This window comes from Poecilia mexicana, unplaced genomic scaffold, assembly GCF_051168715.1.
Source record: "Poecilia mexicana isolate PSO_F unplaced genomic scaffold, ASM5116871v1 scaffold_12, whole genome shotgun sequence".
Lineage (NCBI taxonomy): Eukaryota > Metazoa > Chordata > Actinopteri > Cyprinodontiformes > Poeciliidae > Poecilia > Poecilia mexicana.
The window spans coordinates 2385370-2411457 of NW_028263381.1; the positions used below are offsets into that span (position 1 = coordinate 2385370).

Sequence of the window (26088 nt, forward strand, 5' to 3'; positions counted from 1 at the left end):
AACCTCCCTGATCAAATTTGCATTTAGACAAATAGAATTTAATAGCATTTTATTACAATTGTTGGGATGTGCTTTACACTTTACATTAACTCAGCATAATTCACATTTTGCTTACTCCTCAAAAACAATCAGCGTTCTTGGGGTAGGAGAGTTCATGCATTTATGTTTTTGGTTCACCTCAGGATCAACGGGTTCATTCACTTGGACAGAAAAGTGTTAGACATATTTTGTTTTCACGTTTGGCTGAGTTATACATGACATGTTTAAATTCACACACAAAGGAAGATCACAAGGTGCAGTTTGCTTTGTTCATAGAATGGTTTCTGTGCAGGAGTCTCTGAAGTGAGCGTGCGGTTTCCGGCGACAACCCCTGGGCGTTACGGGCGGTGGCAGGCTGGGGGCGGCATACGGTTTGCACCGCTGCTGTTTGGAGAAGAAGCCTGAATCGTCGCGGTCGTAGTCTGAATCCACGTGGATGCTGACCTGGGGCACGGGTTGGTGCGGTGGGCGCTGAGGCTGATTGTCCCCGGAGGTGAGGCTCGTCAGGGAGGGGGTGGGTGATGGGGGGCAGGAGATCTTCAGGTGCAGAGTGATGCTGGGGAGCAGCGGGGACACTTTTACTCTTCATCATTCACTTTCTATTCTCAAAGGTCAACAGTCTGGCAGCAAATCCTTTTTATTTTATAATTTTTTTTTTCTGAACATGTTAGAAACTGAAGCCACTGAATATGAATATGTTTAAACTATATTCATAAAACACAAGAACTTCAAATATTAAGTAAACCCAAGGGGTTTGTAGCCTTCACAATCCAAAGAGCAATTTTTCCTGTCAGTCCAGCAATAACCAAATTAGAGCCACAAAACAATTTAAATTTTTTGATTAACTATTAAATTATTTTTTTTCATTCTTTTAAAGAACCACAATTTCATTTCTGTTAAGTCCACTCATAATTATCCATCATGCAGAGCTGAGATAGGTTTTCTACAGAAGATGATAAAAAAGAATTCTAACTTTTGTTTCAAAATTGAGATTTAAATCTGAATCCTTTTTCTTTTTCACTGGCCCTAATCCTCTCCCTCTTCCTCTTCCTGTTCCGTACGTACCATGGATTTAAGAGATTTTTTTACATGGCCGAATAAAGTCAGAGTTCTAAGAAAAAGTCAGTTTTTCCAGTGGCCTTAATCCTCTTCTGTAGTTTTCCTTAGTGCTGCAAAGAACTAAGGATGTCACCAGTTTAAGAACTATTGACAATATTCAGGGAAACAGATGAAGTTTCAGTCATGATCAAGTCCCCATGGGAATGCTAATACAGTACACTTCTTCAAAGTAAATTTAAATTTTTATAAACGCTGGGATGTACTATAGAGGAAGTGGGTTTAGAATAATTGGTCTAAAGCAGAGGTTTTTAAAGATTAGCTGCATTTCCACTGTCCAATTGTGCAATTTGACATTTCGAAAATAAATTTCCTTAATAGACACATGGCAGTTTTGAAACTGCAACAAAACTCTTATCAAATCATATAAGTCTCACTGGCACAAACCATGAAGAAAAAGATGACCAGAAGTAGTTGGAGGAAGTTTTTTAGCCACTTATCTTGTGAACAAACTTATTCAAGTGAGATTTTAATTGTGTTTCCTATTTAATGGAAACGCTGCAATTGTGAAGTTTTGTTTTTTGACATTAGTGGAATACTGACAAAGATTTGTGCACATTTATGATGGAAAAGCAACTTGTGAGTCATATGAAATATATAACACCATTAGCTAAGTTCGTCAAGCTGAAGGTTCAGACCATCTGTAGACATTTGATTTACTTCCACCAGGTGTTAGTGACTTAGTGCCTTACGTCTCTTAGTCATTCCAAAATTTTGCCCGTTTTAAAAACTGCAGTTGGTGCACTGATGCTTGATTACACTGACTGATCATGGCAGCATCCCACAGCTACCCAAAGGATGTGATAACGGTCCCTCTTCTATCTGATCCAAACTCATCACAGCATCATGTCTCTTTTATTGTGAAAAATGAAAGCTATCAAAATTCTCTCAACAATTAAAATCCTTACTCTGAAAAGGATTTTAATTCGACATCCATATATGAACACATGGTATAAGTAGTACAGCAGATATGTGTGTTTATGTTTCAGCTGTGTGTGTGTGTGTGCGTGTATGTGTGTGTGGTGTTGTGGAGGTGTTGCCCTAGCTAGGATAATCCATCAGCTCTCTGAATTAGACAGGCGGTTTCAGCACACAGTACCTGCGGTCTAGTTCATTTTGATCCGACGTGACTGTTGAGTAAGGGTTCATCTCCTGTAATGAACCACATGTACGTAACACCAGCAGAGAGAACGCGCACGAAACGACACAAAGCAAGCGCACACAGGCATGTACATGAAAACACAACACAAACACATGAAGGCAGAGTTAGAAAAATCAATTCCCAATAGATAAATATTTTAGATCTATTGGCGTGACGATGATTTCTCATTTATATCCAAAACACAACAAAATCTAGTGTGAGCAATATTTTCTCAGTTACATCAGTGTTGCACTTTGTCTACACTGATGAAGTATAACAGTTACATCCCGTTACATCAAAGCTCTGTTAACACTCTATGAACAGTCCAACCTGTCACACTAAGAAACAGCATCAATGATACAAACACTTAACACTTACAACACTTAAATTATAATGGATAAGGTAACAGATTCTGTTAAGGAAGAGGAAGTGGTTGGTTTACTCACTCAGAGGTTTGGTTTTTAATGCAGGGGTTAATCTGGGTGGGGTCTGACTCTGTGTGGGGGCCTACAGCCTCCATGTGAATCTTCACTGAGGATGGACTGATGGACTGAGGGAAACAGGAAACAGTTGGCATGCAGGTAGAACTCAAGTCTTTAAGGAGCATTAGACAGTTTTTCAACCTTGGATCTATACTCCTTTATGCACAGGTATAAAATCCTTTGTACGTCAACAGAACAAAGATGTACAGTAAAAAGTGCAGACACCCTCCGTGAGGGTGATGTTAAAATAAGGTTCTATTTAAATCAAACTGAGTAGAAACACACACCACATATTGTACGATGCCATTATTTTAAACATAAAACCAAAAAGGATTGGTTTGTGAAAATTAAAGTGTAGCCTCAAAACAGCCATTATCAAACACAGAATACCCTGAAAATTAGAACCACTTGGCCAGACCTCAGTTGAATTAGGTCAGTCACATTAAAGGAGATGAGAATTTATGCACTCACTTATGTCATGTAATATATTTCTATTTAATTGTTTTAATTTTGTAGAAATTTGCTTTCACCTGAAAAGCCAGATTTTGTTCATGATGATTGATTTGTAAATGCAGTAAAAAACAAAAAAAACAAAAGAGGAAATCATCCATGAGGGTAAATACTTTTCCAAAGTCATGTACTTAAGTTTTCTCCTAGTTGCAACAGGTTGATCTGTTGTGGATGCTCAGCTCAGAGATGATTTGGTAATAATTTAATATTTTTTTCTCAGATTTCTCCCCAAAAAAGAAATATAGAGCCCAGGTTAAAAGAAAAATCTGTCAGTGACTTCCTTCTTAAAGAAAAGCAGAATGTACTCCACATTGGTGTTACTGTCAATGAATGTCGGCGTTGTCAGAAACTTTGATTTCTGTCAACAATGTTGCATCAAATAACTGATAAATTTTGGTTTTACCTGTCAAAAGTTATTTTCTTGTGTTAATAACATATTTAATGTTTGTAAGAAGGTGAAACTATTTATGCATAAGACATATTTAGCTATTTTCTATCTTCACCGGTAACTGGAGGCTTTTTGGACATAGACACAAGACAAACTTTATGACACTATGAAAATCCAAAGCTATGTTTTTTTTTATTTTTTTATGTGATTTTAGATTTTTGAGTAATCCCTTCAAACTCATTCCAGAACAAATGTCTGTGAGCTACATTAGCAGTAACGAGATGCAGAGTACCATCAGCGTCTTCTATGTCGAACCAAAGACAAAATGGGCTTGATGAAGCAAACAGACTGTTTCTACGGTGCAGGAAAATGTGAAAGGAGATAAATCCTCTAAGATTAGGACGGACAGACAAGAAGACTGTAGTAAGTGTTATACAGTGCCTTTTCAGCAACACTGTGGGAAAGAGAGGAGAAACATACAGTATTAGTCAGAAAAAAACAAAGCCAGAAGCAACACACCCGCAGCAGATGGAGTGACGCACATGATTTCAATTTGAAGAAAAACACACTCACAGTTTTGGACATTAGAGTAAGAGTGGGTTTATCAGAGAAGACGCTGCCATAACGGCTCCTTTTTCTCACCTCCTCGTCGCTCTCCGGCTCAACGCTCTTTTTCTCTTTCTTTTTCTTCTTGTCATCCTCTTTCTTCTTCTTGTCTTTGTCCGGCAGGATGTCGTCCAGCCAGGCCAGGTCATGTTGTGAAAACATCAGGTCCAGTAGCTTTCGTACAACCATCAGTCCCAGGATCTACTCACGACGCAAGACAAATGAATAAAATAACAGAGGACAGTAGATTAAGTCTGCTGTCACACTGCTGTTACCAGCTCCGCTGGTAAAAATGTGCTTTACTTTGACTTTAAGGTCAGAAAAGACTTGAGCTTGTACCGACTAGGAGGTTTAGCACAACACAGTCACTTAGTCCAGTGGTCCATTTGCGTATTAAAAAGCAAAATAGTTGCAACTCTTGATCTGGTATGGTGGACCTCTGCTATTTGTGGAGGTTTAGGACAACAGTTGTCCATAAATGTTCAATGCATATTCAGATATGGAGTAGGAGCTGCTACAAAAGGCAGTTCTATGTGTTTTTAGAGGGAATCTCAAGCATTCATGGACTTTAATCTGTCCCTCAAGGATTTCACGATTATGATTTTTTTTGCTACCAAAATCACTGAATTTGTGCTTCCAATTTAGAGATATTTGCAAGGAATTTTGCAACGTTTGCATTTATGTATGATGGTAAATGTGATTTTTTTTTAATTTTGTAACTCGCCATCGATCAGACTATAATATGACACCAAGTAAACCTGAGTAGAGGTAAGAAACACTGCCACCTGCAGGTGAGTGTTAGCAGTCACTAAAACTCAATGTTTTGACAGTTCTGCGGAAAATTTACAATAAACTCGCAATCGTGCATCAAGGTGAAAAAATGCGAGGATCTGGGAATTTTCTGGGAATTTTTCGCAATCGCAGAATTGCAAAAAAGTGGATGGCGTGACTAATGTGCAAATTGACAACTGTGTTAGCATTGTCACCACAAGCTAATGTGAACAGTCTCCACTCCGGGGGGTACATCCAATCAGCAGCAAGGAAAATGAATGCTGCTTTCCATAGATGACTCTGGTTATAATGATGTGTATAAGAAATTAATATCTGACTTCCCTGTTATTGACAAGTTGTTTCCATATTGGAATGTATACTACCAGATATTGTCAGCCATGCAACTCAACCGACTGAAGTTAACTTGAAAAACACAGCTGTCAAGCAGACCAAAACGGCAGACATGAAACCCACCATGACTGGGAAGATTATGGCCAGGAAGGTGGACTTGAGGATCCAGAGGACGGCCAGACAGAGAATCTGGACAAGTGTGAAGAGATGGACGCGTCTCAGGGGGACGTGGCGCAGGAAGGAAAAGTCCGGCTGGTGTTTGGGCGGCATCAGATACAACTTGATGCGTTCCCAGAACTGGAACACAAAGATGGATGACAAGTTGCTACATGATCAGATGTTTATACCGAATCTTTACACCCAGGACACCCCATTGGGTGTAAAGACTAAATTTCATTGTTTTTAATTGACTCACAATTTTTAGAATTAACGTTTATATTGTTTTTTTTGTTTGTTTTTGTTTTTTTACTTACGATATTAAATAAAATTTTAACATAAAATAAAATAAAAAATAGCCTTTTCACGTACCTGAATGCCACTCAGTGATGCCACTCCCATGTAAAGGAAGACTCCGTACAGGACTGGCATTGGGATATACTGTACAGAACAGCAATGCGGTAAAGAGTCAAAGAAAAAGAAGTGATGTAATGATGGAAGTTACTCTCTTCATAATCTTTCCACTGACCTGAAGGACGGGAGCGAGGAAGACTGAGAGTCCAGTCAGCACAAACACCAGAATGCCTGTCAGCCGCTGCTCCCTACAAATGACCAGACATTCTTGTAATGCCATCAGAGACAAGTAGAATCAGCTTTCCTTCAGTTTTTGAAACATTGTATTTGCAGAGTTTTGGGAAGAAACGTACAAATTACAAATACAATCTCAGAAAGAGGCCGTTTTCACCATGAAAACTTAGGGATTCTGTGTTTTTCTCAGTGGCAGCATCAGGACGGTTTTACCTGACTCCCAGGAACTGCGGCTGCTCTCCGGGGGCGCTGCATTCGCTCTCCATCTTCAGAGAGTCGATGTGGGCGATGGAGATGACGGTGGCAGCAACATACCAGGGTAAGCCCATAAAGGAACACACAGCCATCAGCACACCCACCCAAAACAGGTCCAAGTGGTACCCACAGCCTTTCTGCAGCCGCATGCAAACACAGGGAGTTGGTTAGAAAAAATACATACTCTGCATTTTAATGGGGCTCAACATATCTGGCTCGTGCTGCTCCATTAAATAAATTGTTACTGTTCTCACTTTAATTTTGTTTTGACAATAACAGCAAAAATAATTAATACAAAAACTTTTTATATCAACATTTCAGAAATGTGAGGCTACAACCGCAGAATACAGTCTGTGAAAATCAGGAAATTGCTCTGGGTAACTTTTGCAAAAGTATGTTTTTTACATAAACATTTTACATAAACATCCAGCTCCTCTGTCTCCTGTCTGTGGTACAGTGCTCAGTCAGAAACAACCAATCAGAGCCAGGGGGAGGGTCTTAGCACTGTCAATCACACTCTTGTACGAACTGCTCACAGCCTCCACCTTGCTGCTACAGCATGTTTATGACCGAGATTGATAACACTAAGACCCTCCTCCTGCCTCCGATTGGCTGCTTCTGACCAGCAGCAACACATTTCCACAGATGGCAGTAGAACCACAGAGGAGCTCAATTTTTCCACAGATTATCTGTCTCTTATTGTAGTGTTGGGTCATAGTGACAGTTTTAAAAAAAATTGTAACAACTCTTTTATCATGTGACTGTGTGATGCAAAAAAAGTGTTTCCTTTGCAGTTTTGTGAAGTAAACAAATTTTGATACAAAAAAACACCTCAGCAGCAAAACTTTCATTGAAAAATGTGAATTTTTTCAAAATGAGTATGTTTCCATTGAGCACATCTATTTTTGAAATGTCAAACTGCGCAATTATATGGTTAATGGAAATGCAGTTATTGTTTCCAATTATTCCATCCATGTAATCATAATGAATAACATCTGCTACACAAGTGTAAGTGTGAAAAAAATGAAGGTTTTTGGGGGAGGAACAAACCCAGTTACATCTCTGCATTGTGATACACTTTCACTCTGAGGAGTGTGTGCATGTTGAGACCAAGAACGCTGAATCCAGAGTTAATTACCTCACAATCTTGTTACCAGACAGCATGAAACTGAGAAATGTTTCACCATGTTTCACATTTCTGGGATATCAAACTTTTAATGTTAGAAAATTCCACAAAATGGCACGCTTTGCTAAAACTCTCCATTCCTTTAATTTGCACAGCCACAAGGAGTCATGCCAGAGCAAAGTAATGCAAAAATAATGATCCAAGTCTAATCCATTAAAAAAGCATCACATGCTGTTTTCCCCGTCTTTCCACAAACATTCAGCTGCAGAACCAGTCGGATCAGATTTTAGCTCAGGCTTATGCTTGACACCAGGAAACTCCATGGAGAGAGAAGCTAAGCTCCTTTCAGTATTTAGGGTTTGTTTTTTCACATTTACAATCTCACTGACACTTCCTGCAGTTCAAATAGTGCGCTAGCATTCACAGTTTTTTAAAAATGTTTTTATTTTATTTTATTAGGATTTATCTTACAATCCAAAATAATTTTGGAGTTTTCAAATTCTCAAAAGTCACAGATTCTCTCTCTGTTCTCTATAAACCTTTGGTAGTCTTACTGACAGTTAAATATTTTCTAAGACTACTAATCCATTATTTATGTTCACATAAGGACTTTATATCACTTTGTCACACTAATGTTATTCTTTATATTAAACAAAACAACAAAAAAACTAATTGTTTGGCAACTGACAGGCATGAGAAGCAAAGATGCTAAGTAGAAATGATTTTTTGTAATCTAATTTGCACATTAGCAGTAATTAAGAGAATAAAATGAAAACAAGAACAAAACTGAAGAAGAAGACAAGCAACATACTGAGGCGCAGAACAGAGTTTAGCCAGAAGGTGGCAAATTCATCCATGGGACAGACCACCAGCACACCAGAGACCATGAAAAGGCAGATTTGAAAAAGAAGCTCAAGCATCGGTTAGAAGCAAACCTGTTATGTAACCATTCATAATGTTTTCCGTTATACCAGACTGTTATTGCATAGGCTCTGGTATATTTTCTTTGTTTTAGTTTTCTTTTGTTTTCTGTCCTGTAAATTGTATAAGAAATTGTTTACTTGTTTTTTGCTCACTTGTCTTAGGAGAAAGTATAAAAAGTAGCTATTGTGCTAAGTCCTGCATATTTACACTGCTATGACCTACAGTAATGTTGCACTGTCCTAATCAAATCAAAATAAATGTATTTCCAAATGCCAGATCTTTTTTGCCTAGTTCAGTCATGACTGAAATGCTGTCTTCTCTCTGAGGTTCAGGAGTGTCGGGATTTCAGACCTTCAGCTTGTTTTCCTTGCGGTTGACGATGACAGCGCTAATCTGCTGGTCCATGAAGATCAGGATGGTGACGAGGAGAGCCGGAACAAAGCTGGCCAGGTACCACCACCACGGGTTCTTACCGAACGGAAGCACGAACCAACCACGGTCCGAACGCGTGGGCTGTGTCACACAAATACATCCGAGAATGAAAGGTAAGCATGCTTCACTGATGGGAAGATCATTTGCAAACACACACATGCACACATGCAAAGAATCCTTTATTCCCTCACTGTAAGATGAAATCATAATAAGCTAAAATTTGTTTTGAAACAGAATGAAACATACATCTTTTTTATTCTGTTTTTCACTGTCTGGAGTTTAATTAGATCAAATGTCCATTATTTTAAATCAGTTAGGAATACCAAAAATAATTTCTATTAGCTAAAAGTCACAATAATGAGAGAAATAATATAACATTGCCTTTTAAACTTGATGTCTTGGGTTAACGTAGACTGTCCTTCCAAAACCTTCATGCAATAGTTTGCTGGAATTTGGCCCATTTGTCCTGACAGAACTTGTGTAATAATTGGGTCAGCTTTGTAAGCGGCTTGTTCACACATACCTTCTCAGATCTGCTCACTGATTTTCTTTCAGACTGAGTTCAGGGTTTGTAAAGGCCACCATAGAACAAGGACTTTGTTTTCCTTCCGCTACTTTTTAAATAACTTGGTGTTATACTTAATCTCATTATCCTTTTGGAAGAACTTTTTATGTTGAGCTTTAACTTCCTGGCCAATCCTTTTGTGCCAGATCTATAACAACACATCTATCCAGTTTAATTCTATGTTTCGTGCTCTGAGCGACATCATGCTTTATTATTTATTTTACATCATATTTAGAATTCCTAATTGCACTTTCTGAACAATTTGAAAGAAGGCTTGTTCCAGTTTATCTTTTACATGTTTGACCAAGCTTATGACATTATTGGTGTGTTTAAGTGAGCTGTATTGGTGGAGAGTTATCAAATAAGTTTGTAATTCAGTGCAATTATGTCTGTTTAAAAATAGAAACTCTTTTAGTCAGTATTGTTTTTCTGTATCGGATCAGCATCGGTCGATAACTCATATCTGTATCAGAAGTGAAAAAAGTGGATAATTGCAGATCACTTCTTCTGAGAACCATCTCTCTACTAAACACTGGATTTGCTGGGCATTGCCTTGGCGTGCATCTACAGTTTCTTTCCTGATGTCACTTTTGGTCTACCTAAGTGTTGAGGTGTTGCCTTAAGTAAATCCACCAGTATCAGAAGCTTACAACACTGACATCATCCTCATGGTTTTCCCAAATGGTGTAACTGTGTAGTACCTAGGGGCGGAACAAGATCTTGTCATACAAGATCTCATGAGACTGAAACATGAGTCACCAACTGCTAACTCTCACGCACAAGTCAGTTACGGTCAACATGATTCCACCTGATGAAGTTCTAATAGAAGATTCCCCAACTTCTTTTTAATTGTCTGTTTGGCTTCCAGTAGGAACAATAAATTGGCTACAGAGTGAAAGACGAGGCACAAAGAATATGTAAGCACTGCAAGTTGTTCAGACGTTGAAAGAGGCAGAAATCATCACTATGACAACCGACAGCTAGAAGTCTAGTGGTATGTTGTGTTACGTCACAATCACAGTGAACTCTAACAATAACAATTGAAAAACGGACCATCTGTAAATGAAGCACTGATCTAAGGTCTGGAGAGATAAAAAGAAATACATCAGTTGGTGAACTTGCATTCATTTAAAAAGTAATATTTACAATCTCTTCTGTCTCGTCTTGTGAGTTTTTGATATTGACAATAGCAGCTGATCTTATTGTAGAGCGACGACTGATTTTGAGGAACGTAAGGCACAGATTTAGCTTTTAGAGACGGTAAAGCTAATAACTACCGTAATCCTAACTGATCAAAAACAGAAAAAAACATGGCCGATTTTGTGTCAGACAGTGAAGAAACCATTGTTATATATGTTTTTATACAGACAGAGAGCCAGAGGTATTTGGATGCAGCATATCAAAATATCTGTTTGAAACACAGAGAAAAGTAATAAAACAGCAAGAAGGGTGGAAATATGTGCATCAACTTTTCTTACATGAACCAGAATTTGACAGAAGTCGATTGGAGGAAAACTCTGACATCGTAAATGACAACGCTAGACGTTGATCCAATCATTTTGAGAATTTATCCAGTAAAGGAACGTCCACCTTCCGAACGCTACAAACATGCACATATTTCAACTTTTAATTGAGCAAGAAAGAAATACCTTGAACTCTGTTGGAACGATTAGTTTGGGTGTGTCTAAGCCCATCAACATATCCAGACCCACAAAGGACATGATTGACATGAAGATGGCAAAATCACTGATGAGCTTCCTCATCTAGCAGTCCACCCGCAGGAGAACACACAAACACACACACCGGGGCAAGAGGATGACAGAGACGGGTGGGTAGCAGTGAGGATGGTCGATATGTGCCCAGAAAATATGGGAATGGGAGAATTCAGACAAAGAAAAGGAAGATAAGAAGTGACACAACATGTTCAAGAATTCTTCTGATAATGAATTAACATGAAAACAACCGATTAGAATTCTTCAAATCATTCATTATTAGGGAAGGAGATGCAACCACCATTCACAAAGATAACGGACAATGGAAGACGAATTGGTTGGGGGACGATCGGACCTTTATCTGGGTCGGTACGTGCAGTTTGGGAGTGTCCAGCTCCAGGAGACAGTCCAAGCCACAGAAAAACATGATGGCGAGGATGATGGCAAAATCACTTATCAGGCAGCGGAGCTAGAGGGCATGCAGGGAGAAGATGGATAAGGGAATAAGGAAGACATTGTGTTGTATTGGGTTCCTAGGACTGGGACTCATGGACAACAAGGAATGCATCAGCTCTAAACAGTGATCTGTTTCTTTAAGGGTTAAAAGCTGGTGATATTTTACATCAGAATTTTTGAAATGTGCATATTTTCGCGTTTTTCTCATTGCACACCCGTGTTAAAAGTAAGACCTGTGAAGAATGAGACGGTGATAAATTGCTTCCGAATGTTCTTGATGTTTAATGTTTTATATATATCAAAGGAAAAACAAATTAATCTTTGAGTGGAATTGTTACATGCATAAAGCTGAAATAACCAGTTTGTATGTGTGTGCACCCTTCACCTAACAGCGTTCAGTCCTCTTCAGTTTACATTTCAGTTCAGGTATCATTTATTGGTATTTTACTTGCAACCTTTATTTAAATATTCAGAGAGGTTTTAATGGATCAAAACAAATGGCTACAGTCAGGAGAAGGGTAGCAAATAAATCTAATGAATTGTACTGGACATGCATTACTATTCTTCATATCTCTAGACTATTTTACAACATAAAAATATCTTATGCAAATGTTATTCAAATTTATTTTTAATATGAACTGTTTTTGTTGCAGTTTTAATATTTTTTTAACTTTGTATTCAGTAAATTGTCCAGCACTTTAGTTGATTGAGTGATTGTTGTTGTTTGGATCACTTAACTTCACTTCAAGATCAGCTTTTGATCATTTCTGTCAAATCACCATGGCTAACTATTAGCTCCCTTCGACAGTGAATGACTTGGCTTTAAACAGTCATTTCTTTATCACTGGCAGTCCAAACTGCAACAGCACATCTATTAAGATGTGCTGGACTCTTCTCTAGTTTAGAATTATTTTTAAATGACTGCTTAATAAAAGTTTTATCAAAGGTAGAAGAGATAATTTTCTCATTCTCATTTAAATAAAGAGAAGTGTGTACAGTTTATATTCACTAGTTTCATTTCCATTACAAATGTGCATAAAACTTTAATATTCTGCATATTCCGCAGTATTGCAATTGTGGTGTTTCCATTAAATAAGAACCACAATTAAAATCACGTGAATAAGTTTGTTCATGTAATAAAACATTAACAAACACGGTGATATTAACAAATATCAGCAGCTTTATCCTTCAAACTGAACCACCACAAAGTTTCCAGGATTGAAGCATTTTTCTCATGCAGGTGCATCTTATTGGCATAAAGACGTTCCATGAGTGTTAAAAAGGGAAAACCTGGGAATTTCTCCATAAGTCTTACCTTTGTTGGGAAGTAGCGGCTGAATTTGAACTTTTTCAGAGAAACAGTCATGGAGTAGGTGCCGATGAAGAGGATGAAGGACATCAGGGCCAGGTCAGGGACATACTTACAGGAGCTCCCCACCAACGCACCACCGTACTTCACACACTCTTTCTTACTCAGCTGGCTCCAGTCTAGGTCTGTCAGGTTAAACTAGGAGGCGAGAAGGAGAGCAGGCAAAAGGAGAGATGGGGAGATGTAGACGTAGGATCGGGAGGATCAGGGATTCAGAGGAAACCAGAGGGAAGGACAGAGGAGGGGGAAAAGGCAAACAGAAGACAGAAGAAAAAACGGCGATAACAAAAGAAAAAACAGCAAAAAAAAAAAGTAGCCACCCTTGTATTCACAAATAAGATGGCAAACCACATGTGATGGAAAACGTTTGTGCCGTTGGTCACTTACCAGCAGAGTCATGTTATCATCTGACATAGGAGCTGAAACGTTTAAACCCACAGCAGACGCTGGAGAGGACAGACAGAATTCCTGTCAGTGTTGATGATTTATGTTTTCCATTATCAGATTCTTAGAGCGCTTCATCACTTCTCATCACATGGCCTGGCAAGGTGTGCTACTTACTCACATTTCCACACAGCGTCCAAAAATGAGGCAAAAAAAAGACAACAAAAAAATATACATACTGAGTAAAAAATAAAGATTTTATATCAACCACATTAAATGTCTACAGAAGACTTCTGTCTTGAATTTTGACTTTAATCTTTTGAAATCAAAAGTCAAAATTCTTTTTTTCTTCCTTCAGTGGCTCTGAAGAAAGCCACTGAAGGAAGTGGCTTTCTTTTGCTTCCCTTAAATTGTAATTTTCAACATGGTTTTCAGTTGACCCCAGAGTTTACAGACACTGTATCAGTTATGTATAACCTTCTCCTCTCAGAATAAACCTTTCCCATTTGTTTAGAATCCAGAGGTTTAGATATATTTAATAGATTTTTATTAGAAATTCCTTTCTTTCACTTTTTGACTTGTCAGCTGTTTTAGGTATTTTTCCATAGGTTTGCTGGGATTTCGCTCCACTTTGTAGGCACTTTGTCCCACACGCTTTTTCAATTCTACTCTGTAATTTTCTTTGGGACTGAAATCAGAGCTTTTTGATGATTATTCCAAAACATTGCCACTTTCTAACTAATGTGGCAGTAATTTTGGGTCGTTGTCATTCCTGACTATGTAATCAGACAGAAAAAAAGTAGATGCTTTTTTTTATGCTCGTCAGCAGCAGGCGGTGTCACCTGAGCCAAACTGTCTCATGCTTTACATTCCTCTCGTTGAGTTTTAGTCAAAAGAACAAACTGTGGACAGTTTGAAGTCTTACCCTGGTCCGGGGCCACACATTCACACTTGTAGGATGTAACGTAATCTGGCTTGAAGCCGCGGTTGATTGGATAGTATTTAAAGGCTGCGACCTGTGGGAAACAGAACATGTTTGTGTGTTCATAATGAGGATGTCTACAAATCTTCCATCATGCTGCCCACCATCTTCTTAATGGCGTCCGAGATGAAGATGAAGGAGATGAGGCTGGAGAAGCCCTCCTCTGTGAAGCGGGTCATGTACTTGATGATGTAACTGGCGTCAGAAACAACCAGCAGAAAACACTGCAGACACGAGTGCAGACCAATCCACAGCCGCAGCTCCATGTAGTCTATGCTGTTGTTCCTGTTAGGGCAGCCAATCAGAGCAAGACTAAGAGGAGATGCCGTCAGTCACAATGCACCATCTTATGTTCATTATTTAGCAATACTACAAGTGATTTATTAAGCTTCCTTGAACGGGTTAGGATAGGTTTCATTACATTTTTTGCACAAAATCATTCTTAGATAATGAAATCTTAGTTGTTTAAATGGAAGATGTGCAAATATGCAACTTCACATCTTTGAAAAACAAAAGTGGAGCCTCCTGCACAACCAACAAGACTGCAGCAAGTCAACAGGACGTAAGTCAACAAAACACTTGTCGTTTCCAGCAGCCACATTACAGCACAGACAGCGGTAAAACCAGCTGGGCAAATGGACTGGAGCTCCTCTTGGGTTGTTAGTGCTATGTCAATCAACCAATTTTATCTACAAAGCACCCTTTATGTTGGAGGCAGGTCGCTGGAAACACAAAATAAAGGGTACTTCTGACCAGGGTTTGAACTACCCAGGGTCACAGTCTGCAGGTGCAAATACCAGGTGCATAAGACTGACATGACACTGTCATAAACATGACATAACACCTGTCATGAACATAAAAAAGTCTTTATGAATGTTTATGACAGTTGTCATGAAGTGTCATTCGGTAAATGAAACTTTTAATGCAAAGTTGATTTAAAAGTTGCATTAAAAGTCCATTATAAATGCCAACTTTGCATGATTTTGTAAATTATGATAATTTAATGCAAAGTTGGCATTTTTAATGGACTTGTAATGCAAAGTCCATTAAAGGTTAGACATGTTTATGTACTTTTACCAATTTTTGGTTAAATTATTATATGCATTTTTCTCTCTTTTTGATTTCTTTTAAAAAGAAAAAGGAGGATTGCAAATTGGAAGAGACGGGAACATAATGCCAAAAAATGTCAAGAGCAAGACATTGTATAATTATGTTAATTATACAATGTCTTACACTTGATAATACAAAAAAATAAAAATTTGCATGCTAAAACTACTACTGATGGACTCCTGTTCTGCTTAGTTATTACCTTATTCTGTTACAGAATTTCTTTCAGTGTCAATACAATCCCAAGAGAACATTTTGAACCAATAAACTTAATGAAGCAAATGAAATATTTTCCGTCTGTCTCACTTGCTGAACTCATAAAGCAGTTTTTCGAAGATGAGAATGGGTCCGGTTGAACTGAGGATGATGAGAGGCTGTCCGCCGAACAAACAGAAGACGGTTCCTGCTAGAGCAGTGCCAAGAAAACTCTCCATCACTCCCTGGAAGAACGAGACAAGGATGATGGGTAGATCGTCAAACGTGTGCTGCAGTCAGTTAAATCTTCTGCTCTGTTACTTTCAGCATTAAGTAGGCATTACTCCTATTTACTAACCTGGTAATTGTCCGTAGCGTCTCCCAGCAGTCCGCCGAAGGTGATTGCGTTGGTAATGCAGCCCAGGTAGATGAAGAGCACTGCAGAGATGGATTGGATATGGAAGCCATCATAGATATCACTACAGTAAAAAGGGATCTTCCTTTTGATGTCCAGCCACAGGCCACCGCAAAATCTGGAAAACATACAGGATTAAGTTCAACACAAGTTCAATCAATCAATCAATCAATCAATCAATCAAATTTATTTATAAAGCAGAGTTCAGCAACAAGTTAATTCAAAGTGCTTTTCATCATGAAAACATCATAAAGTCAACAGCTGTGAAACCAGAAACAGACATTATGTTTTATCAAATGCCATCGTCAAAATCAACAACACACATAAAATATGTTGGTCAATGTTCTATTTATTATGGGGCAAAAGCAACTTTGAACAGGCCTTGATTTAAAGGAACTCAGTGTTTCAGCTGTTTTCCAGTTTTCTGGATGTTTGTTATAGATTTGTGGTGCATAGAAGCTGAATGCTGCTTCTCCATGTTTGGTTCTGGTTCTGGATGCAGAGCAGAACCAGAAGACCTGAGAGGTCTGGATGGTTGATACAACAGCAGCAGATCTTTAATGTACAGTATAGGGCTGCTAAGATGTTCAGTAATTTATAAACTAACAACAGTATTTTAAAGTCTATTCTCTCAGTGGAAGGGTTACTGGGTGATGTGCTGTATGTTCCTGGTTTTAAAAAAAATGAATAAATCACATGTACATAAGCATTAAGTCTTTGCTCTTTATGTGTTTGGAGCACTTTACTTATTGTATTTGATGTTTTTAATCTTTTTAACGATTTCATCTTTTCTTTTTACTTTCTTTTTATTTTTCTTACTGTTTCCTTGTCAAACGATGTTTTGAAAATCATGTAAAGCACTTTGAAATGCCTGCTGCTGAAATGTGCTATACAAATAAAATTTGATTGATTGATTGATTGATTTACAGCCTCCTAGTTGGACGATGGCGTTAGATATGTCTCTACAAGACTGGCACACCAGTCTGAGTATGTTGTCTCATTCTTCTCAGTAGTTCCTTTCAGTCTCAGTCAGGTTGGATAGGAAGCTTTGGTAGGCGGCCATTTCTAGGGTCAGAGCTGTTCAGAGCTGGTCTAATCCAGGTCAAATACATATTGCTCCTGATTTCACTGATTTATTGTCTTGGCTGGATGCTTTGGGTTGTTGTCATGTTGAAAGATGAATTATTGCCTTAGCCTGGCATCCAGGACACTCTGAAGCAGTTTCTCTCAAATAATCGGTTTATTTTTGGCTGTTAAATCTCAATACAGACTATAGTCACTCAGTTCCTGCCACAGAAACAAATGAGCACATTGGAGCTCAGTGTGAAAGCATAGGCTATAAAACCTTATGTAAATACCTCCCAAAGACAATAGCTGCATTTTATAATTATGTCATTTGACATTTCGAAAATACATTTGCTTAATGGAAACATGCCAATTTAAAAAATACTCCCATTTGTCTATAAAACGTTTTAGCGCTAGAATGAGGTGGGTTTTTTCTTGGCTGTATTAAAATTGGTTTATCTTGAAAACTGCAATAGAACCACTTTTTTTTCCATCACACAAGTCACATGATCAACAACCAGATATTGCGACTGGTGCAAACCACCAAGAAGACGACGACCGGAAGTAGTAGGATGACGGCACTGCATGTTTTTCCAGCAGATATTGCTGCATGCTTACAGCCACACTGTTTAGAATATCCTACAGATCGTCTGTGACTATTTGTTCCAGACATTCCTTTTAAAGTTTTCTGCTTACCTCCCAGTGAACTTCAGCTCTTCTCCCAATTCATGCTGAACAGGAAGCTCGTCGTCTTCTCCACCGGCGGCCCCACCAGCCGAGCCGTTCATCTGACCCAACTCGTTCAGGTTGAGGACTGACTTCCTGTAACACCAGTGGTCAGTACAATTCGGTCTTATTCACCACAACAGATTCTTAGCCATTAGGAGATACTCAGACTGCAAGACCTATAAACTACAACTGTAAAACTATAATGATACATGCTGTAAGTGAATTATACTGCATAAAATGATCATGACCTACTTTATAAAACAAAATATCCAAATCTTGCTGTTTCTAAACACTATAGAGTCTATGGTGTCGTACTGAAGCCCCGGGGCCAAGTCCAGCCAGACTTTTATATATGCAGATATATACATAAATATAACCTTCAAGATAACAAAATTTACTCTTAAATATTACTTTATCAATCAAATCAAGGCATTTTGATCCGTTTGCTGCCAAATTACTCCCACCTGCAGGTGGCAGTATTTCTTACTTCTAATGTGCTGCTGCTTGAGATTTCCTTACAAGTTACAGTCTATACACACGTAACAAAAAGTCACATTTACAGTCATCAATTGCAAATATTGTGAAATTTCTTGCAAATATTTCTAAATTAGAAACAAAAACTGTCACGAAATCCTGGAGGGGATTGATAGATGGGAAAAGATTTTCAATATTGTTTAACCTTAAGAAGTACTTATCGAATGCAAACGCTGCTATTGATTCATATTTTAACAGTTTGTTAATAAGTCAACCTCCATGATGTTGATTCGACCCAAAATGTAAATGAACTTGACTCTCCTGCCCCAGACCAGCGGAATCGAGTCAAAGGTCTAATACCTGCAGCGGCTGAAACAGGTGTTATCCTCACAAGAACATTACATTGTTATAGAAACAATCTTCCCAGGACTTACCTCATTTCTGCTGAGGGAACCTTCTTTGGGGGCTCAATACGTATTTTGGGGTCCCATTCCCCTGGGGGAAGGACAATCACCTCATCCAGGAACTCATCAACTCCTGCAATCAGGTCGTCACGGTCCCGCGCTTTGTAGGCGACGTCACTGAACAGCTGATGGCAACAAGAGGCTGCAGTCACACCAATGATCAAATGCTTTTACTAGAAAACGTCTAACTGAGTTAGCTTCTTACATCGTCTACCATCAGAGTCGCGATGGCTCGGCCGATTTCATTGTAGGACTTAGTTTTGCCTTGAGGGCCCAGCAGGATAAAGAGGAACCTGAAGAACAGAGTGGTTAATAAACCCAGAACATTTGTCAGAGCGATGATGGAGGGAAGATCCTACCTGGTTGGCACAGGAACCTCAGTGAGGCCTCCCAGAGTGGTGGCTTGAGCCAAGCGTACAAAGGAGACAAACGGCTTGTCCAGAAAGTCCACCTCACCAATCAGCACGTTGGAAGCTTCTGCATCGCGAGGAATCTTCTTCATGAACTTATTCTTCAGCTGTAAAAAGGGAAGCAAGCTCTCAAAAGAGTGATGCAGTGTTTTTTCCCCTCAAATACCAGTATATCTCAAAGAATTTGAAGTAAAAGTGCAATTTTTCTTGCCAGTTATCTGAAAAAGTACAACTTGTGTTTTGTTCAGAATTATCACATGTAGCGTTAAAATTTTCCAAGCCTTTGCATTTTGTACTTCTGATGATTACGGCTTACACCCACACTCATGCTCTGTTTAGAATATCCTGCAAACTCACAGATAATGAAAAACCAAAATTCAGTGTCTCAGAAAATGAGAATGCTGTGTAAAATATCATTAATAGAAACTCATGGTGTTAGTTAATTAACTCAAAACACCTGCTAGGTTTCCTGAGCCTCTAAACTGAACTGTAGGCAGCTTTCACAGCAACATGGGCTTCCTTTACACCTACACAGTGACACAGGCCAATCTCCTCCATGCCATGGTGGATTGATGCCCCAACCAAGTACTGAGTACATAGAAATGAACATACTTTTCAAAAATCTGATATTTGTAGTTAAATATTTGGTCTAATGTGACATTTTCATTTTCTTTGGGAATTTTGGGTTTTCTTTACCTGACACTCATCATCATGAACATTTTAAAAAGTAAAATCTTGAAATATCTCGCTGCATGTGTAATGGATCTCTATAAAATGACCGCTTCACTTTCTAAGATGAATGGCAACAAATTTTGCACTTAAATAATATATACAATATTGTAATTCTTGAAGACGTACTAGTAAGTTCTTCTGACACTACAACACATTTTTGATCATTGGGAAGTAATTACTCTCATTAGTAGCAGTACTAAGCATACTGAAGTACACAGCCAGCTGCTCGGTTGTAGAGTGACCGTAACTCTTGTGTTTGCATTACTAAATGGGCTTTATGCCTCTACATTCCAACTGGGCTCTGTCTGCTTTGTTATTTCACAATTGCAAACATAGATACAGTAAAAAAAAAAAAATCCTGTAACTTTATGTTACAGCGTTGTTGTTGTGTACCCCTGTTTCTCTGCCAAAAAGCACGTGGCAGTGGAGCGGTGGGCGCTTAAATCAAAATCTCTTCATAATCTGTTAATGCTGCTTTCAGAGTCAATACACCAGCTGGTCCTCTTTCACTGCCCGCCTTTGCACTTTGGTCCTAAACAAACAGTACAACATATACACACACACACACACACACACACGCACACACACACACGCAAACACTTGGCCATATTTTTTTCTTCCATCTGCATTTATTCTTTTGGATATTTATTTGCGATGATTTGAAATGTTGCAAATATTTGATAGCACGTCCGCTACTTTATCCCGTAATTATGCAAACTATCAAGAACAAAGAAAACTCGGAGGTACAAAGCCAGCTTTTCAGAACAAATGCTTACCTCCTCTCAGTCGGTCACATGTGAATGTTTCGTTATTGCTGGCTTTGAAGTGTGTCCACATATTTCAAACACCACATGATTTCTGCTGCTAATGTAACAAGCAATTCTTGTGAACTTTGAAAATCCTCAAAGAACTGCCGATGTTTTTGTTGTTGTTGTTTTTTTGCCATGTATTATAAACTGATGGAAGTAGCAGTTATTTAAAGCTACAGTTCATGGTCACATCATGGTCTCAAATCTTTATAGTGAGAAAAGAACCGATCAGACTGAAAAAGGTCCAGGGAAAGGTTTCAATGGTTTGCAAACTGTTTAAATGTGCAGCTGTTTTGTAAGAGGACTGCACATTTTATAGTCTGTTCTAGATGTTTTAAATTACAGCTGTTTCTTTAAATGTTCTGAAGAAGTCAGAGTTTTTCTAGTAGAGCACCATCCCCGTTTTAATCTAGTTTTTGTCAGTTTTAATCAAACTCCAGTTCATTTGCCTATAAAGGTTCATTTGGTCGGCTGTGAAGGCATAAGGACCAAAAAGCCTAACTCAAACCTCGGTCTCAGTTTGGAGTGAACTCTGGTTCGGTTCAAATGTTTATGTGGATACCAGCAGGAAGCGGACTTTAGCGCAGGGCATTCTGGGTAAATTCAACCAAAGCAAATGTGCAAGGCCAGCACTAGAGGGAGAAAATGTCTCGTGGTCTTTTACCAACGACAAAAAAGAAATCCCACAACTACTAAAATCTGACACCACTCCAGTTTTATGTACATTTTGTGAAGAAGAAAGTTGTGCTCAGTGTCTTCTACAGAGGTTTTCATGTCATTTCCTTCAGTTGTTCTTGGTTGAGATACAAATAGCAACACTGAAATTATAAATGCTCATCAAATAAAGGCAATAAAAAATGGCAAAAATAAACGCACTAATTCCTTTTACACAAAATACAGTAAAACAACATTCACCTGGTCGGTACTCGGCGTGTCTGAAATATCATTCATGCTTCGGCTCTGGGCAGGATCTGTGGAGAAAAGAGCAGACTTATTCTGGCATCACAGAGATGTTCAAATGTAAACAGATCAACATTACATTACATATTGAAATGTGCCGAGTTATTACATCAGGTACAGGTAGGCCACCAAGGTTCTCAACAAAACAGATCAACAAATTATCAAGCAAAGGCTGTGAATACTTGCATAAATCTGATTTCTGTAACATGAAGTCTGTAATGTAAAATGTGGGAAAATGAATAATTTCCGGATGCACCGTAAATTATGTGAAGCACACGCAGATCTTTCCATGCATGCATATGGAAAGCAATAAGTGTTGAAATCATGCAGCAACCAGAGGTGGAATTTGTGGAAAAACGGTGTTGACTAAATCAAAGAACACATTCAACTTAAGAAACTGAGAGGTTTAAAAGACTGTGAAGAAGTACAATGCGTGTGTTATTGCATTAACATAATCTCACCTTGAATATTTTAGAAAAATCCAACCTTTCATTTGAGTACAGGTTTGTCAAATAACTGGAAAATTACAATTCTTTCAAAGTAAATGTAAACTTACTCCAATGAAACTTTACTTTTTAGAGTTTCTATGAACTTGAATTTAAAACCCATGACTTTTATTTGAATGATGTATAAAGCAGAAATGATACAGAAGTCACTTGGGGGATATGTTTATGCATCCCAGCATGCTCAGTGGGCAGGATAATAATAAGGAAGCTCTCTGCTGAAGAACAGCAGCAGAGTGCAGCATCGTGTCGCCATCCCTCCTCCATCTACATGGCAATCAGCTGATTCTCAGGCATCCCAGGAAAAGCCTCTGCTGTTCTCTTGGTTGAACGGTCAGCAGTGGATACAATCAAATAGAAAGTTGGAATTTCTATTTTATTTCAAGTGCAATATTATGTTTGCAATCAGAAGTTAATTTACCTCAACTGCTTTGTTGCTGAAATGTGCTATCCAAACAAACTTTCATAAAATAATCTGTTTTTTAAAACTTTCATTATGTTGTGACAGTATGGTATCCCTGTGCTAGCTACAGACACACACAGCTCAGTCAGAAACACCCAATCAGAGCCAGGAGGAGGGTCTTAGTTAGAGCTGCTCAAGCTCTCCCCCATGCTGTCTGCAATGCCACTGCTTCTTCTGGATCAACGCTAAAGCTAGTTAGCATAGCCACTGATGACGGCAGAAAAACATTTTTCCTGGAACAATAATTTGTTCCTCCACCATTAGCACACTGAGCAGCTTGTACACAAGCTTGATTGATAGTGCAAAGACTTTCCTCCTGGTTCTGATTGGCTGATTTTGAGCGGGAGCGGTGCATTTCTGCAGGTGACAATAGTAGCACTAGGTGGAGAAGCTTGATTTTTTTTTTTTCCCCACAGGTCATCTGTCTTATAATTATACTGCCACGATATGGTGACAATTGTAACAAATATGTAAAACTCCTATTGTTTAACAAAGCTATATACCGCATTAGCACCTTCCTAACATGGCTGCCAATTAATTTTACCACATCTGTATTTTTAGGGGGGTAGCAGCACATTCCAAATTTTATCAGTACAGATTTCATATTTCAGCCATACATTAGTTACTGTGTATATTTATTGATTCATTAAAGTGCCATGACAGTAGAGTGTTTTCTGCAGCACTCCACACCAAACCACAGCAAGAATGGGCGAGCTGTTAATTGTTTTATATTCCAGGTCTCTATAGCAACTCTGAAGAGATTAATAAATGCTGTTTAAGCTGTTTAACAGGCACCAGTAGCTCCACTTAATAAACACACCACGGTTTGTTTTCAGTCGGATAGCAGATATCATTGGACATAGCCGTTACACCCCTAATTATTTCATTTTCTTTCATACATGGCTAGAACATAAGCGTTTGTGTGTGTGTGTGTGTGTGGGTGTGTGTGTGTGTGTGTGTGTGTGTGTGTGTGTGTGTGCGTGTGTGTGTGTGTGTGCGTGTGCGTGTGTGTGTGTGTGTGTGGTTGAGACTCACGCAGGTGGCCAAGGCTGCTTGACTGCCGAGAGCGTAGGTCTTCAGTGGAGCGATGGATCCCAGAAGCTGAGCTAGTACTACGAGTCAGATTGACCTGAGGACTACGGTCTGACAGACCAGCAGCAGATATGGAAACAATGAACAGAGAAAAGCTGATTTCACAAGGAGAGAGGGGCAACTGGTGATCATCATGATGGCAGAATACAAGGGAAGCAGCATGATTGGAAATGATCTTGAACTTATAGACTTCTTTTTGTTGATTTGTAAATAAAATGTAAACGCTTACTGGAGGGTGTGTTGGAGGACTTTCCGATGTCTGCCAGCGAGCGATGGATTGGTTTCTTGGTCTGGTGACGATGCTTTCTGAGCAACACGAAGATGATTTTCTCCTTCAGATCCGGAGGAACAAGACCGTCGGCTATTTGACGATCCACAATCTCCTCTGAAGCAAAATGTTTATGCATTTAGCATTCAGATTATTTAGCAATATTCCCCCAAGAGAACATGAACTCACCGTCTCCTTATGGGAATATTTGGAGCTTTTACTCCACAGAATCTTAAGACTAAGGTAACCAGACACTGGCACTGGGTTGAACTTTTTTCCTAATCAGTAAATATCAACAACAACTTCTACCATTTACCAGTGAGTGCGAACAGGACTTATTGTCTTTTCCTTTTGTTCTGCAAATGTTCTGATCCACTTCTTAAGTTATCTGAATCCTTTCTGTAAAATAGAGCCTCACGATATATTGAGTCTTAATATCTGCAATATTTATAAGTGCCATGTCATAAAACTCTACTTTCTGGCCACAGTCAGAGATGGGTAGTAACTAGTTTCTTTTACTCAGTTACATTTACATGAGTAACTTTTAAAAAAAGAGACTTTTAATAGTATTTTTACTACGTTGTACTTTTTACTTTTACTTGAGAAATTTCATTATGAAGTATTTCTACTCTTACTTGAGTAAAACTTCTGGATTCTTTACTCACTGAATGAGAAACAAACATGTTTTAACCAAAAATTCACCAGACAGACACACACCTGTGTCTGCAGTTGTTGCTAAAGTTTCATAGGTTTTATATTAAAACAAACTGATTTGGAAACCTTTTTTTTTTTTTTTTTTTTTTTGCCTGACTTTATGTTTTTGTTACTTGTATGAATTATTGTCATTTTGATCCTTAAAATACCAAAATTCCCTCTTAACTTTATATTTTGATCCATCTGATGATGTAATTTTTCAGTATTAAAGTATTGACCAGTATTTGATCAGTTACTCAGCAGTTGAGTAGACTTTTTACCAAATACTGTTTTACTCTTACTTGAGCAATTTCTTGACTACTTTTGCTATATACTTGACTAAAAATGTTCTGAAGTAGTTCTGGTAAGTTCATAAAAACCCTTATACCATTTTACACTCCTTGGCAGAAACCTAAACTATCCTTTAAAGATTTAAACGACATATCTTGTGAGACTCACCCACGATCTGTGGCAGTGAGTAGCCCTCCAGGTCCAGCAGAATGCTTCCTGTCTGCAGGCAGGTCCGGAGCTCAAACAGGCTATGGAGGGTCAGCGTGGAGACGTGAGGCTTGCTCCATCTTTCTCCACCCTCCTCCACCTTCTCCTCAAACTTCACCCACCTGAAGAGGACCAGCTCAACTTAGCAAATAACGTTCAAGTTTTTATCTTCCGAGAGAGAGACAGAGAGATGGATATTTGTAGCCAATATCCATCTAGAAATAGATGGATATTGGCGAGCGATTAGTGTTTCAGTTAGCAAGGCTGATTTTCCCTTTGCTTTAGTCACATGAAGTGTTGGGTTGCTTTTACTCACTGGCCTCGAGGAACCAAGTGGAACCTTTAGGCCCTATAAAAGGTGACCTGAAATCCTAAAGCAACAGCCACCTTGGTCCTTTCCTGGTACTTGTGGTTCTGTGATAAATGTACCTGGCAGACTCTTTCCATTCCAGCTCTTCTCCATCATGCTGCAGTGTGTCCATCTCAGTGAAGATGGTTGGTGTTGGGGTGGTGTCATCCTCACCCAGGATGTGGCGGAGACGCTCAGCAGCTGGAGAAACTACAGATACACACAATCAGTCTCAGGTTTTATTTGCAGTCCTGACAGATTGGGTGCAAAGCTCATCCAAACCTAAATGGTGGACAGTGATTATTGCATAACGTTTATAGATCACCTTATTTAATCGATTCCGATTTTAATTTAGATAATTGCTTAGCTTTCCAATAAGGAGGTAAGATCACTTGACTAAAGACTCTCACATACTTCATCCAAAGTGCTGAAATTGGTTCTCATGGACATGAGACAAAAATGTAGTCATTTTGTTTGCAGGGAGACATTTGCCTTCACTTCTTGACTCC

At 38.7% G+C, this 26088-nt stretch overlaps 1 protein-coding gene across 1 annotated transcript in view; it reads right to left on the minus strand.

Moving 5' to 3' along the window:
- Nucleotides 1-16: 16 nt before the first annotated feature.
- The window catches only part of slc4a5b (solute carrier family 4 member 5b), a 34864-nt gene continuing 8792 nt past the window's right edge, over nucleotides 17-26088 (minus strand). The window contains exons 3-26 of the mRNA XM_014996379.2: nucleotides 25660-25789; nucleotides 25192-25352; nucleotides 24001-24156; nucleotides 23715-23822; nucleotides 21669-21724; nucleotides 19162-19319; nucleotides 19008-19095; nucleotides 18773-18927; nucleotides 17832-17957; nucleotides 16014-16188; nucleotides 15767-15900; nucleotides 14458-14638; nucleotides 14297-14387; nucleotides 13375-13433; nucleotides 12934-13125; nucleotides 11100-11213; nucleotides 8805-8966; nucleotides 6362-6540; nucleotides 6090-6162; nucleotides 5933-6001; nucleotides 5528-5701; nucleotides 4319-4483; nucleotides 2255-2307; nucleotides 17-595 (exon numbers count right to left, since the gene is read on the minus strand). Coding sequence (XP_014851865.2) covers nucleotides 310-595; nucleotides 2255-2307; nucleotides 4319-4483; nucleotides 5528-5701; nucleotides 5933-6001; nucleotides 6090-6162; nucleotides 6362-6540; nucleotides 8805-8966; nucleotides 11100-11213; nucleotides 12934-13125; nucleotides 13375-13433; nucleotides 14297-14387; nucleotides 14458-14638; nucleotides 15767-15900; nucleotides 16014-16188; nucleotides 17832-17957; nucleotides 18773-18927; nucleotides 19008-19095; nucleotides 19162-19319; nucleotides 21669-21724; nucleotides 23715-23822; nucleotides 24001-24156; nucleotides 25192-25352; nucleotides 25660-25789 — 3245 coding nt within the window. The 3' untranslated portion in view covers nucleotides 17-309. The remainder of the gene's footprint in view (nucleotides 596-2254; nucleotides 2308-4318; nucleotides 4484-5527; nucleotides 5702-5932; nucleotides 6002-6089; nucleotides 6163-6361; nucleotides 6541-8804; nucleotides 8967-11099; nucleotides 11214-12933; nucleotides 13126-13374; nucleotides 13434-14296; nucleotides 14388-14457; nucleotides 14639-15766; nucleotides 15901-16013; nucleotides 16189-17831; nucleotides 17958-18772; nucleotides 18928-19007; nucleotides 19096-19161; nucleotides 19320-21668; nucleotides 21725-23714; nucleotides 23823-24000; nucleotides 24157-25191; nucleotides 25353-25659; nucleotides 25790-26088) is intronic.